The following is an 11,937-nucleotide window of genomic DNA, read 5'->3' as shown; positions in this document are numbered from 1 at the left end:
CTCTTTTTCTGTCTCTCTCTCTCTATCTCTATCTCTCTATCTCTGTCTCTCTCTCTCTATCTGTCTTTCACTGTCTCTGTCTCTGTCTCTCTCTCTCTCTCTCTGTGTCTCTATCTCCATCTCTAACTTCTTTCAATATCCCTATTTCTCTCACTATATTAACGCAGGATTAACGCTGGGGCTGGTTTTTCTCTCTCTCTCTCTCACACACACACACACACACACACACACACACACTATCTCTATCTCTTTCTATCTCTCTCTTTCTCGCTCTCTATTTCTTTCCTTATCTCTCACTATCTTTCTCTCTCTCTTTATCTCTATCTATCTGTTTTTCTCTCTCAATATCTCTATCTCTCTCTCTCCATCTCTCTATCTCTCTCTCTCTCGCTCTATCTGAAGAGAGATATAGATATCGAGAGAGATACAGTCTGAAAGGTGTGCTGGTTAGATGCATTGACCCGAACAGGCGCTGGAGTGTGACGACTAGTGTGCAAATTTCACAGGAACTTCATTCCAGTGTTAACGTAAGGCTTCCTTGTGACTAATAAATAAACTTTAACTTTAATTATATCTCTATCTCTCTTTGTCTCTCTCTCTCTCTCTATATATACCTCTCTTTCTCTCTCTGTTTTCAGACACTGCTTTCTTAACATCTCCCCTGTGGATCTTGGTGAAGTTTTAGTGGGAAGATATTCCTGTTGCCTGTGTGACAGGAAATTGAAGGAAAAGTTTCTCAATTGCTTTAATAACTTCCGATTTGTGTACTTGGGAAATAACTGGGATTCTGCGATGTCCAATGTTAGTTAGGCGGATGGCCCTGTGTAAATGGGGTTGCAATCGACAAAGTGTTAACAGAAAGTGTCCACTGACCGGGGAGCTAAACCTAAGTGATCCAGCTGATGAGGGAAGGGACATTGAATTGGTATGTTACTTATAATAAACCAGCAATATCATGTTAATAGTCCCACTAACACTGAGAGAGGAAATATCTCCACCAGCAGTCAATATTTTTGTTAGTATGAGTTTAAAAGGTTCCAGTCCTTCTTGCTGCTGGTGAAGGAACTGGATAGTTGATTCCGGCAGACTGCAGTGAGATCCACACTGATACAGGACAGTTCTCAGCTCATTACAGCAGCACTGGCTGTACCAAAGTGTTCACATTTCTTTCCACTTGCACAGTGCTTAGCACTGCTACTTCACAGCGCCAGACACTCAGGTTCGATTCCAGCCTTGGGTGACCGTCTGTGTGCAGTCTGCATGTTCTCCCCATGTCTGCATGGGTTTCCTCCGGGTGCTCTGGTTTCCTTCCATAATCTAAAGATGTGCAGGTTAGGTGGATTGGCCATGCTAAATTCCTTCTTAGTGTCCAAAGATGTGCAGGTTGGGTGGATTGGCCATGCTAAATTGCCCCTTAGTGTCCAAAGATGTGCAGGTTAGGTGGATTGGCCATGCTAAATTGCCCCTTAGTGTCCAAAGATGTGCAGGTTAGGTGGATTGGTCATGCTAAATTGTCCCTTAGTGTCCAAAGATGTGCAGGTTAGGTGGATTGGCCATGCTAAATTGCCTCTTAGTGTCCAAAGATGTGCAGGTTAGGTGGATTGGTCATGCTAAATTGCCCCTTAGTATCCAAAGATGTGCAGGTTAGGAGGATTGGCCATGCTAAGTTGCTCCTTAGTGTCCAAAGATGTGCAGGTTAGGTGGATTGGCCATGCTAAATTGCCCCTTAGTGTCCAAAGATGTGTAGGTTGGGTTGATTGGACATACTGCATTGCCCTTAGTGTCAGGATGATCAGCAGGGCAAATATGGAGGTAGGGCCTGGGGGTGGGATTGTTCTGCAGGCTCGATGGGCCAAATGGCCTCCTTTGGCAGTGCAGGGATTTGATGATTCTATAAAGGGGATAAGTGATCCTTCTACAGAGCGGAGATGGTTGAAAAGTCTTTGTGCGATGTGTTTATGAAAGAAACAGGAATTGCGGACAACTATCAACATCGGATTATCATTCCTAGGGAGTTCCGGAGGACGTGAGGAATTAAGGATGGAAAATTCGCCTGGCCTACTGAATTCCTTGACCCCTGCAGCGCTGATGGTCTTGGCATCCACGGCGACGGAAAGCACCAGAGGGACCACCACCTTCTGCCAGCAGCCCCGAACCTTCGCAGTGCCAGTCACGCTGGAGAAAGGGCAGGTTCCGTTCCTGGGCCCCTCCTACACGTTGGCACCCGTGTACCATCAACCGGATCGTCCCAGTGTTGAGTACCCCGTCCCGCTCCTGCACCTGCACCCGCAGTTTAGCATGCTGGGATACGGTACCCTTCAGTCCTTCCCGTCCTATCCAGAGGTCGAGCCATTCCGGCCTGCATACCAGGCCTCAAAGAGACCAAAACCCCTTCCGAGCGTGGAGCCTCCTCAGATCCGGTATCTTGCCTCAGATCGGGCTCACAATTCCTCAGGTTCGCCGACAGTTACCAAACGTGATGCTGTGGGGGGACCGGGAAGCATGTCGAATCCTGACATTCCATGGAAGAACTCCCAGCAAGACAGGAGTAAGAGTAAGGAACAGAAGTTTGTTGCGTTACTTGTGATTCAGTTTTAAGAGAGCGACGGGGTTGATTCAGTTGAAAGTCTGTCTACCTGAGCTGGTGTGATGCTGCCTTTACAATCGGGGATCAGTTTAGTACAAGGAGGGGATGGCCTAGTGGTATTATTGCCAGAATATCAATCCAGAAACCCAGCTAATGTTCCGGGGACACGGGTTCGAATCCTGTTACGGTGGGTGGTGGAATTTGAATTCAACAAAAAAAATCTGGAATTGAGAATCTGTTGATGACTATGAAACCATTGTCGGAAAAACCCATCTGGGTCACTAATATCCCTTTAGGGAAGGAAATCTGCTGTCCTTACCTGGTCTAGCCTACTTGTAACTCCAAAGCCACAGGAATGTGGTTGACTCTCAACTGCCCTCAGGCAACTAGGGATGGGCAATAAATCTGGCCAGCTGGTGGTGCCCATGTATTTGATTTGATTTATTATTGTCACATGTATTAGTATAGAGTGAAAAGTATTATTTCTTGCGCACTATACAGACAAAGAATGTTGTTCATAGGGTGAAGAGAACTGATGCAAGGTAATAGTTAGACCAGTTCTCCTTGATTTGATGTTGATTTGATTTGATTTATTATTGTCACATGTATTAACATACAGTGAAAAGTATTGTTTCTTGCCCGCTGTACAGACAAAGCATACCGTTCATAGAGAAGGAAAGGAGAGAGTGCAGATTGTAGTGTTACAGTCATAGCTAGGGTGTAGAGAAAGATCAGCTTCATGCAAGGTAGGTCCATTCAAAAGTCTGACGGCAGCAGGGATGTACGTGGCCTCACACTTTTGTAACTTTTTTCTGACGGAAGAAGGTGGAAAAGACAATGTCCGGGGTGCGTGAGGTCCTTGGTTATGCTGGCTACTTTGCTGAGGCAGCGGGAAGTGTAGACAGAGCCAATGGATGGGGTCAATCCATCACACAAACCAGCCTCCCAGCTATCAGCACTGTCTACACTCCCTGCTAAGCATAATTAAGGACCCCACGCACCCCGGACATTCTCTCTTCCACCTTCTTCAGTCAGGAAAAAGATACAAAAGTCTGAGGTCAGGTACCAACCAACTCAAAAACAGCTTCTTCCCTGCTGCTGTCAGACTTTTGAATGGACCTACCTCACACTAAGCTGATCTTTCCCTACACCCTAGCTGTGACTGTAACACAACATTCCGCACCCTCTCCTTTCCTTCTCTATGAACGGTATGCTTTGTCTGTAGCGCGCACGTGCAAGAAACAATATTTTTCACTGTTTGCTAATACATGCGGCGATAATAAAACACATCAAGCCAAAAGTTATCTTTTACCAAAAGAGAAAACGCTGGAAAATCTCAGCAGGTCAGGCAGCAGCTGTAAGGTGAGATAAGAGCTGACGTCTCGAGTCCGGATGACACTTTGTCGAAAGGTGCTAACTTTTCACTGTCCTTTTTTGAGTCAGCGATCCTATCCCGGAAGATTGTGTGTGCTCCAGGGCCAGGCTCTCTGTCTGATTTTGATTTTCCTCGTAACCCTCGAGGAAGGTCGGACCGGTGGCACAAAAGGGTTAAGGAATATTCAGGGCTGTGACAGGGGAGGGATGCTCCCAGCCTCATCAGATCCACAGGCGAGATCCTCATCATTGAAATTCTTTTGTGCCGGTTGGGGATCGGACACAGATTGTGTTAAGTGTGAAATGAGGCCCATTTGTTGGGAGGGGATTGTTCTCATGTCGGCCTGTTGTGTTGTTAATTGGCTGTGAGAGGGGACTGACTGGCTGGGTTCCTGTCTCCCTGTGGGTCGTCTTTCAGGCCACACAGCCCCCGTATCTAAGATCTGTCCCCATGTGGGTGATTGCTGTTGGGCGGGGAGGGGGAGGGGGGTGTGGAGTGGGTGCACTCCACGGCTAATGCGGCTTGTCTAATTTTCAGACCTCCCTCTTTGCCGCCACACCACCTCCACTTACTCTCGGTGTGGAGCTCACTCCGTGTGTGTGAAGACTTCCTGACTGAGAGGCATGACGTCCAAGGGGATTAGTAAGGGTGGCTGAACCTTTTATCTTCAACTGCAGCGCCAGCCTGTCAGTTCAAGCCAGTTTGCAGTTCTGAGTCACGCAGGAACAAACTGTTTCGGAGTCATTTGAATAAGTTGCCTGGCGGAGGTTGCGGGGTGACCTGGTAGAGGTTTACAAGATTACGAGTGGCAGGGGCAGAGTGGATGGTCCGATGGGTGGAAATGTCAAGTCGTAGGGGACATAGGTTTAAGGCGCGTGGGGGAAAGTTTAGAGGGGATGTACGAGGCAAGTTTTTTTACACAGAGGGTGGTGAGTGTCTGGAACGCGCTGCCCGGGGAGGGGGTGGGAGCAGATACGATAGCGGCATTTAAGGGGCATCTAGACAAATACATGAATAGGATGGGAATGGAAGGATACGGACTCTGTTTTAGTTTAGGCAGGCATCATGATCAGTACAGGCTTGGAGGGCCGAAGGGCCTGTTCCTGTGCCGAACTGTTCTTCCATCCTTGCTAGTGGGATCATTGGGCTTTCGGAGACAAATCAACTTTCTGGAACTGACCTGATGGCTTTAGCGGCAAGAGGACGTAGAGTTAAGGTTAATGTTTATTTATTAGTATCACTTGTAGGCTTATACTAGCACTGCAATTAAGTTAGGGCAGCACGCTGATTAGCCTCACAGCACCAGGGAGCCGGGTTTGATTCCAATCGCAGGTCGCTGTCTGTGTGGAGTTTGCACATTCTCCCCGTATCTGCATGGGTTTCCTCTAGGCACCCCGGTTTCCTCCCACAGTGCTGGTTAGGTTGATTGGCTGTGTTAAATTGCCCCTTATCGTCGCGGGATAAGTAGGTTAGAGGGATTAACGGGATAAATATGTGGGATACGGCCGAGGTAGGATTGTTTACAGTGCAGTCTTGATGGGCCGAATGGCCTCCTTCTGGACAGTAGGGATTCTATTCTATAATCTTACTGTGAAAATCCCCTAGTGGCCACACTCCGGTGCCTGTTCGGGTACACTGAGGGAGAACTAGAGTTCATTTCCAGATGAATCATAGAATCCCTACATTATACACCCGACCCGAGGGTGTAGAGAAAGATCAGTTCAACATATGGTAGGTCCATTCAAAGATCTGACAGCAGCAGGGAAGAAGCTGTTCTTGAGTCAGTTGGTACGTGTCCTTAGATTTTTGTATCTTTTTCCCAATGGAAGAAGGTAGAAGAGAGAATGTCTGGGGTGCATGAGGGTCCTTGATTTTGCTGGCTGCTTTTCCAAGGCAGTGGGAAGTGTAGACAGAGTCAATGGATGTGAGACTGGTTTGCGTGATGGATTGGGCTACATTCACAACCTTTTGTAGTTTGTTGCAGTCTCAGGCAGAGCAAGAGCCCATATCAAACTGTGATAGAACCAGAAAGAATGCTTTCTATGGTGCATTTGTAAAAGTTGGTGAGAATTGTAGTAGACTTTTGTATCTTTTTCCAGATGGAAGAGAGTATTTTTGGGACCCTTAATTATGCTGTCTGCTTTCCCGAGGCAGCGGGAAGTGTAGACGGAGTCAATGGATGGGAGGTTGGTTTGCTTGAGAGTTAGAGTGACAGTAGGTGGACAGAAATGAGATACAGATTGTCCGACGGAATGGTGGGACAGGCTTGAGGGGCTGAGTGGTCTCTCCACTTGTAAGACGCTCTGGTGTAGGAAGTGGCCACCCAGCTGGAGGGGCCGCAGGGCAGGCACTCAGGGGGGCGAGGTAAAGAACAGAACTTGACCCGGCGGAGGTCAGTGTGCAAGCACTGGGGATTTGTCATTTTGTCCCCGTCAGGCCCCCCTCTCACTTTCACGAGATCTTTGTCCTCTCGTTTGTGTCCCTTCGTTTTCTCATGGTAATAAAGGGAGGTGGTGGGTTGGGGGGGGAGGTGGGGTGGGGGCGGGTGGTCTACGGCTCATTGTAATGGCCACCTGGTAGCAGGGTGGGCTGGATGACAGGGAGGTGATGGGCTGTTAAAGTTTAAAAAATGCATGTTGATTATTTTAATGGCTGTCTCTGCCCCTGATTGATGTCCCGGCGAGATGCTCCCTTTACAGTGGCGTGAACCTCTTTTGTTCTGGGACTGCTGGCTGTTTTTTTTAAGATTTACTGGTAACCCCCCACCCCAACCCCAACCATCCCAACCCTCGCACTGGGAGATCCAGTGGTCCTCAAACAAAAGGATCGATCTTAGGAAGCAGGGAGACCCCGGCTTAAATCTCCCATCGGAAGCGACGGGACATGAAATTTAAAGGGAATTCAATAAGGGAATATCAGCCCTGTGTCCAAACTAACCATTCACCAGCCAAACTAATCTCTCAGAAACTGTCCCTTCAAATGTGTCAGTTTGTTCAACAGTTGCTAATTCTGAGCATCCCGAATATCTTTTCCGAAATCCCTATCCTAAATGTATTTGATTTTTAATCATCTTCCATTAATTAATGGGCAGCTGCAAAGGATAGAATTCAGGGATAGGCTTTTAATAATTGTCCCGGTCTCTATTCTCACTGGCTGTTTTAACACCCACACAAAATGAGACAACACATTTTAGTTTAAAAAGCACTTTATTCTCGCCCCTATTCCGCAGAACACCTTTTCTCCCTCACTTTATCACATTAGGGGATTTTCACCGTAACTTCATTGCAGTGTTAATGCAAGCCAACTTGTGACACTAATAAATAAACTTTAAATCGACACAAAATATTGGATTTTTTTTTTACAAGCGCCCAATAACTTGCTCAGAGTCACCGATCTGTCTCTGTCAGCCAGCATAATCAAGGATCCCCACGCACCCCGGACATTCTCTCTTCCACCTTCTCCCGTTGGGAAAAAAATACAAAAGTCTGGGGTCACATACTGACCGACTCAAGAACAGCTTCTTCCCTGCTGCCGTCGGACTTTTGAATGGACCTACCTTATGTTAAGTTGATCTTTCTCTACACCCTAGCTATGACTGTAACTCTACATTCTGCACCCTCTCCCACCCTTCTCCTCTATGTACTCTATGAATGGTATGCTTTGTCTGTATAGTGTAGAAGAAACAATATTTTTCATTGTATCCAAATACACGTGACAATGATAAATCAAATCCAATCTGTCTCTAATCTGGCTCATTTTAATAATTTCAAGTTATTAATATTTTTCTGAGCCCTTGCCTGAGGCCCAAACACTTACAGGAGGAATGGGTCAGCAACGATCCTCCTGTATTTCACAGTCCCATCCTCAAAACCAGGAGTCTGTTCCCCATGAAACAACACCCAAGTCTGATCCTATCTAGTGGTGTTAATGGTGCACGTACACTCATGGAGTTTCACAACACAGAAAGAGACCCTTCAGCCCATCGTGGTCTGTGCTAGCCATCAAACATCTATCTATTCTGATCCCATGTTCTAGCATTGGTCTGTAGCCTTGTGTGCTCATCCAAATGCTTCTTAGATGTTGTGCGGGTTCCCGCCTCTATCACCCTTTAACACAGTGAATTCCAGATTCTCACCACCCTCTGCGTCAAAAAAACTTTTCCTTAAATCTCTGCCTCCTGTTTATTGGCCCCTTTGCGAAGGGGAAACGTTTCTTTCTATCTCCCCCATCTATGTTCCTCAATTTTGTTCACCTCGATCAGATTCCCTCCTCAGCCTTTTCTGCTCTAAGGAAAACAGTCCCAGCCTAACCAGCCTCTCTCTTCATAGCTGAAACACTCCAGCCAAGGAAACATCCTAGTGAATCTCCTCTGCACTCTGTCCCAGTGCAATCACATCCTTCCTACAATGTGGCAACCAGAACTGCACACAACACTCTAGTTGTGGCCTCATGCGTGTTTTATACATCTCCATCATAACCTCCCTGCTCTTACATTCTATGCCTCGGCTAATAAAGGCAAAGGTCACAGGGCAGAGGTCAGGAGCAGGAATTGGCTCCTCCCTCTGTCGTACGAGAGGAGACAAACTCGGTTAGGATTATATTCATTGGAGTTTAGAAGAGTGAGAGGGGAATCTCATAGAAACTTATAAAATTCTAATGTGGTTAGACAGGGTGGATTCAGAAAGAATGTTCCTGATGGAGGTGGTGGGGGTTCAGAACTAGGGGGTCATAATTTGAGGATAAGGGGGAAACCTTTTAGAACTGAGGTGAGGAGAAATTTCTTCACCCAGAGGGTGGTGGAATTCACTCCCACAGAAAGTATTTGAGGTATTGTGTGTTTTCAAGAAGAAATTAGATATAGCTCTTGGGGCTAAAGGGATTGAGGGATATGAGGGGGGAAATGGGAATCAGGATATTGAATTTGGTGATCGGCCATGATCATAATGACCGGCAGAGCAGGCTCGAAGGGCTGAATGGCCTACTCCTCCTTCTAGTTTCTTTGTTTCCATGCGTGACTCCAGAGTCACAGTGAAATGACTGACTCTGAACTGCCCTCTTGAAATGGCCCATCAAACCGCTCGCTTGGAGGGCTGGCAGCCGCCACCTGCTCAGGGGCAATTAGGCCTGGGCAATAAGGGCCACGCTCACATCCTGAATTAAAAAACTAATAATACCTCCCACATCCTCGTAACAACACAAAACACTTCACAACTAATGAATTACTTTTGAGGTATCATAGAATCCCTACAGTGCAGAAGGAAGCCATTTGGCCCATCGATTCTGCACCGACCCTCTGACAGAGAATCTTACTCAGGCCCTCTCCCTGCCCCATAATCCCACACATTTAGCATGGCCAATCCTTCTGATCTACTCATCTTTGGACACTAAGGGGCAATTTACCGTGCCCAATCCCTCTAATCTGCTCAAGTTAGGACACTAAGGGACAATTTAGCATGGCCAATAACCCTAACCTGCACATCAATGGACAGTGGTTAGCATTGCTGCCTCACAGCGATAGGGACATGGGTTTAATTCTGGCCTTCGATCACTGTCAGTGTGGAGTTTGCACGTTCTCCCTGTGTCTGCGTGGGTTTCCTCCGGGTGCTCTGATTTCCTCCCACACTCCAAAGATGAGCAGGTTAGGTGAACTGGCAGTGCTAAATTCTCCCTCAGTTTGGAGGCACAGTGTAGCCAAACAGGCGCCGGAGTGTGGCAACGAGGGATTTTCACAGTAAATTCAGTGCAGTATTAATGTAAGCCTGCTTGCGGCTAATAAATAAACTTCACCAAGGGGCAATTTAGTGTGTTCACTCCACATAATTTGCATATTTTTGGACACTAAGGGGCAATTTAGCATGGCCAATCCACCTAACCTACACATCTTTGGACACTAAGGGGCAATTTATCATGGCCAATCCACCTAACCTGCACATCTTTGGACACTAAGGGGCAATTTATCATGGCCAATCCATCTAACCTACACATCTTTGGACACTAAGGGGCAATCTAGCATGGCCAATCATTGAACCTGCACACCTTTGGACAGCGGAAGGAAACCCGGAGGAAACCCACCCAGACACGGGGAGAACGTGGAATATCATTTTGAAAGCCAGGATTGAATCTGCCGCTGCCACGCTCTCAGGCAGTGCATTCCGTACCAATCACTGTGTTAAATTAAAGAGTTACCTCAATTACCTCTCATTCTTTAGCCAAGCGCCTGAGGTCAGTGTCCTGCTTGTTCTGGTCCTTTGTGCCAATGGGAACAGGTTCTCCCCGTCTGCGCTGACAGACACCTCATGAACACCTCAATCAAATGACCTCAGCACAGAATCTTCTCTAATCAAATAAAAATGGAGTGAATGTTGGGTCTGAGAGGGTAGGGGGTGGGGTTGGTGTTTGAAAGTGGCAGAGCAGTGGTTTGGAGACACTGAGCCAGGTGGGCACAGTGGTTAGCACGGCTGCCTCGCAGCACCAGGGACCTGTGTTCAATTCCCGCTTGGGTCACTGTCTGTGTGGAGGCTGCACATTCTCCCCATGTCTCCATGGGTTTCCTTTGGGTGCTCTGGTTTCCTCCCACATTCTGAAAGACATGCTGGTTAGGGGAATTGGCCATGCTAAATTGCCTCTTTGTGTCAGGGGGATTAGTGGGTAAATATGTGGGGTTACGAGGATAGGGCCTGAATGGGATTGTTGTCAGTACAGATTCGATGGAATGAATGGCCTCCTTCTGTGCTGTAGTGATTCTAACATGGTGTGTGCGTGTGAGTGGATGCGTGCATGAGTGTGTATGTGTGAGAGACAGTCTCTGTGAGTGTGTGTGTGTGTGTGTGTGTGTGTGTGTGTCAGCGTGTGAGAGAGAGAGACAGTGTGTGAGTGTGAGACATTGTGTGTGTGAGTATGTGCATATGTGCATGAGTATGTGGGTGTGACAGTGAGTGAGTGTGAGAGTGCGTGTGACAGTGTGTGTGACAGTAACAGTGTGTGAGAGTGACAGTATGTGTGTGAATGAGAGTAACAATGTGTGTGTGTGAGTGAGTGAGAGTGACAGTGTGAGTGTGTGTGAGTGAGTGAGTGAGAGTGACAGTGTGTGTGGTAGGACTCAACACTGTGTGATTAATCCCAGGGCATATATAGTACAGGTTTAACATGTCTCTAAGCAGGAGTCAATGATCTGTGACTAATTAAGGCCATTGAAAAGCAAACGGACAATAGAGAGAGGTTCTGGTGGCCTATTGAAGGCAATGTTTTCAAAGGCTGGTGATTGTAATGCAAGCAGCTGTCTCTCTGAAGCCTCCCCAAGTGCCTTTCTCTCTGCTGGGACATTCCAGTAGCTTAACAGCAGATGGGTTGATCGATCCCACAAACTTCGGGAGCGGAGTTTGGGGGAATGGTGGACGCTGTGGGATTTGTATGTGTGTGTTTTTAATTGTAGCAGGCCTGGCTGCTGTCAAACGAGCCCATTGTGAGCATTCTTTCAATTTGACTTCAGCAAATCCAAACAGTCACTGGCAGCAAAACAAACAAAAATGTGGTCTCTCTTACCAGTTTCCTGGAGGTGTGGATTATAACTGAACCACAGGCGCCTGCCACTGGGATATAGGATGACAATTGGCACGGTAGCACAGTGGTTAGCATTGCTGCCTCACAACGCCAGGGACCTGGGGTTCAATTCCGGCCTTGGGTGAATGTGTGGATTTGCACATTCTCCCCATGTCTGCGTGGGTTTCCTCCGGATGCTCCCGTTTCCTCCCACAGTCCAAAAGACGTGCTAGTTAGGTGCATTGGCCGTGCTAAATTCTCCCTCAGTGTATCCGAACAGACGCCGGAGTGTGACGTCTAAGGGATTTTCACAGTAACTTCATTGCAGTGTTAATATAAGTCTACTTGTGACAATAATAAATACATTTTAAAAAACTTTAAACTTACAACATTAAACTTTAATCTAGTGTCGGGGGATTAGCAGAGTAAATATGTG

The 11,937-nt window shown here is 47.1% G+C and overlaps 1 protein-coding gene across 1 annotated transcript in view; it reads left to right on the top strand.

Annotated features, from left to right (window-relative positions):
* Positions 1-814: 814 nt before the first annotated feature.
* LOC145339588 (E3 ubiquitin-protein ligase RNF220-like) overlaps positions 815-11,937 on the top strand; it is a 41,241-nt gene continuing 30,118 nt past the window's right edge. Inside the window, exons 1-2 of the mRNA XM_080184084.1 lie at positions 815-925; positions 1,966-2,554. Of these exons, the coding sequence (XP_080040210.1) occupies positions 815-925; positions 1,966-2,554 (700 nt within the window). The remainder of the gene's footprint in view (positions 926-1,965; positions 2,555-11,937) is intronic.

The sequence above is a fragment of the Carcharhinus amblyrhynchos genome, unplaced genomic scaffold (genome assembly GCF_965287045.1).
Source record: "Carcharhinus amblyrhynchos unplaced genomic scaffold, sCarAmb.v2.hapA scaffold_550, whole genome shotgun sequence".
In the NCBI taxonomy this organism is placed as follows: Eukaryota; Metazoa; Chordata; class Chondrichthyes; order Carcharhiniformes; family Carcharhinidae; genus Carcharhinus; species Carcharhinus amblyrhynchos.
Note: the sequence above shows the minus strand (reverse complement) of the source record. Positions and strands in the feature narration are given on the sequence as shown.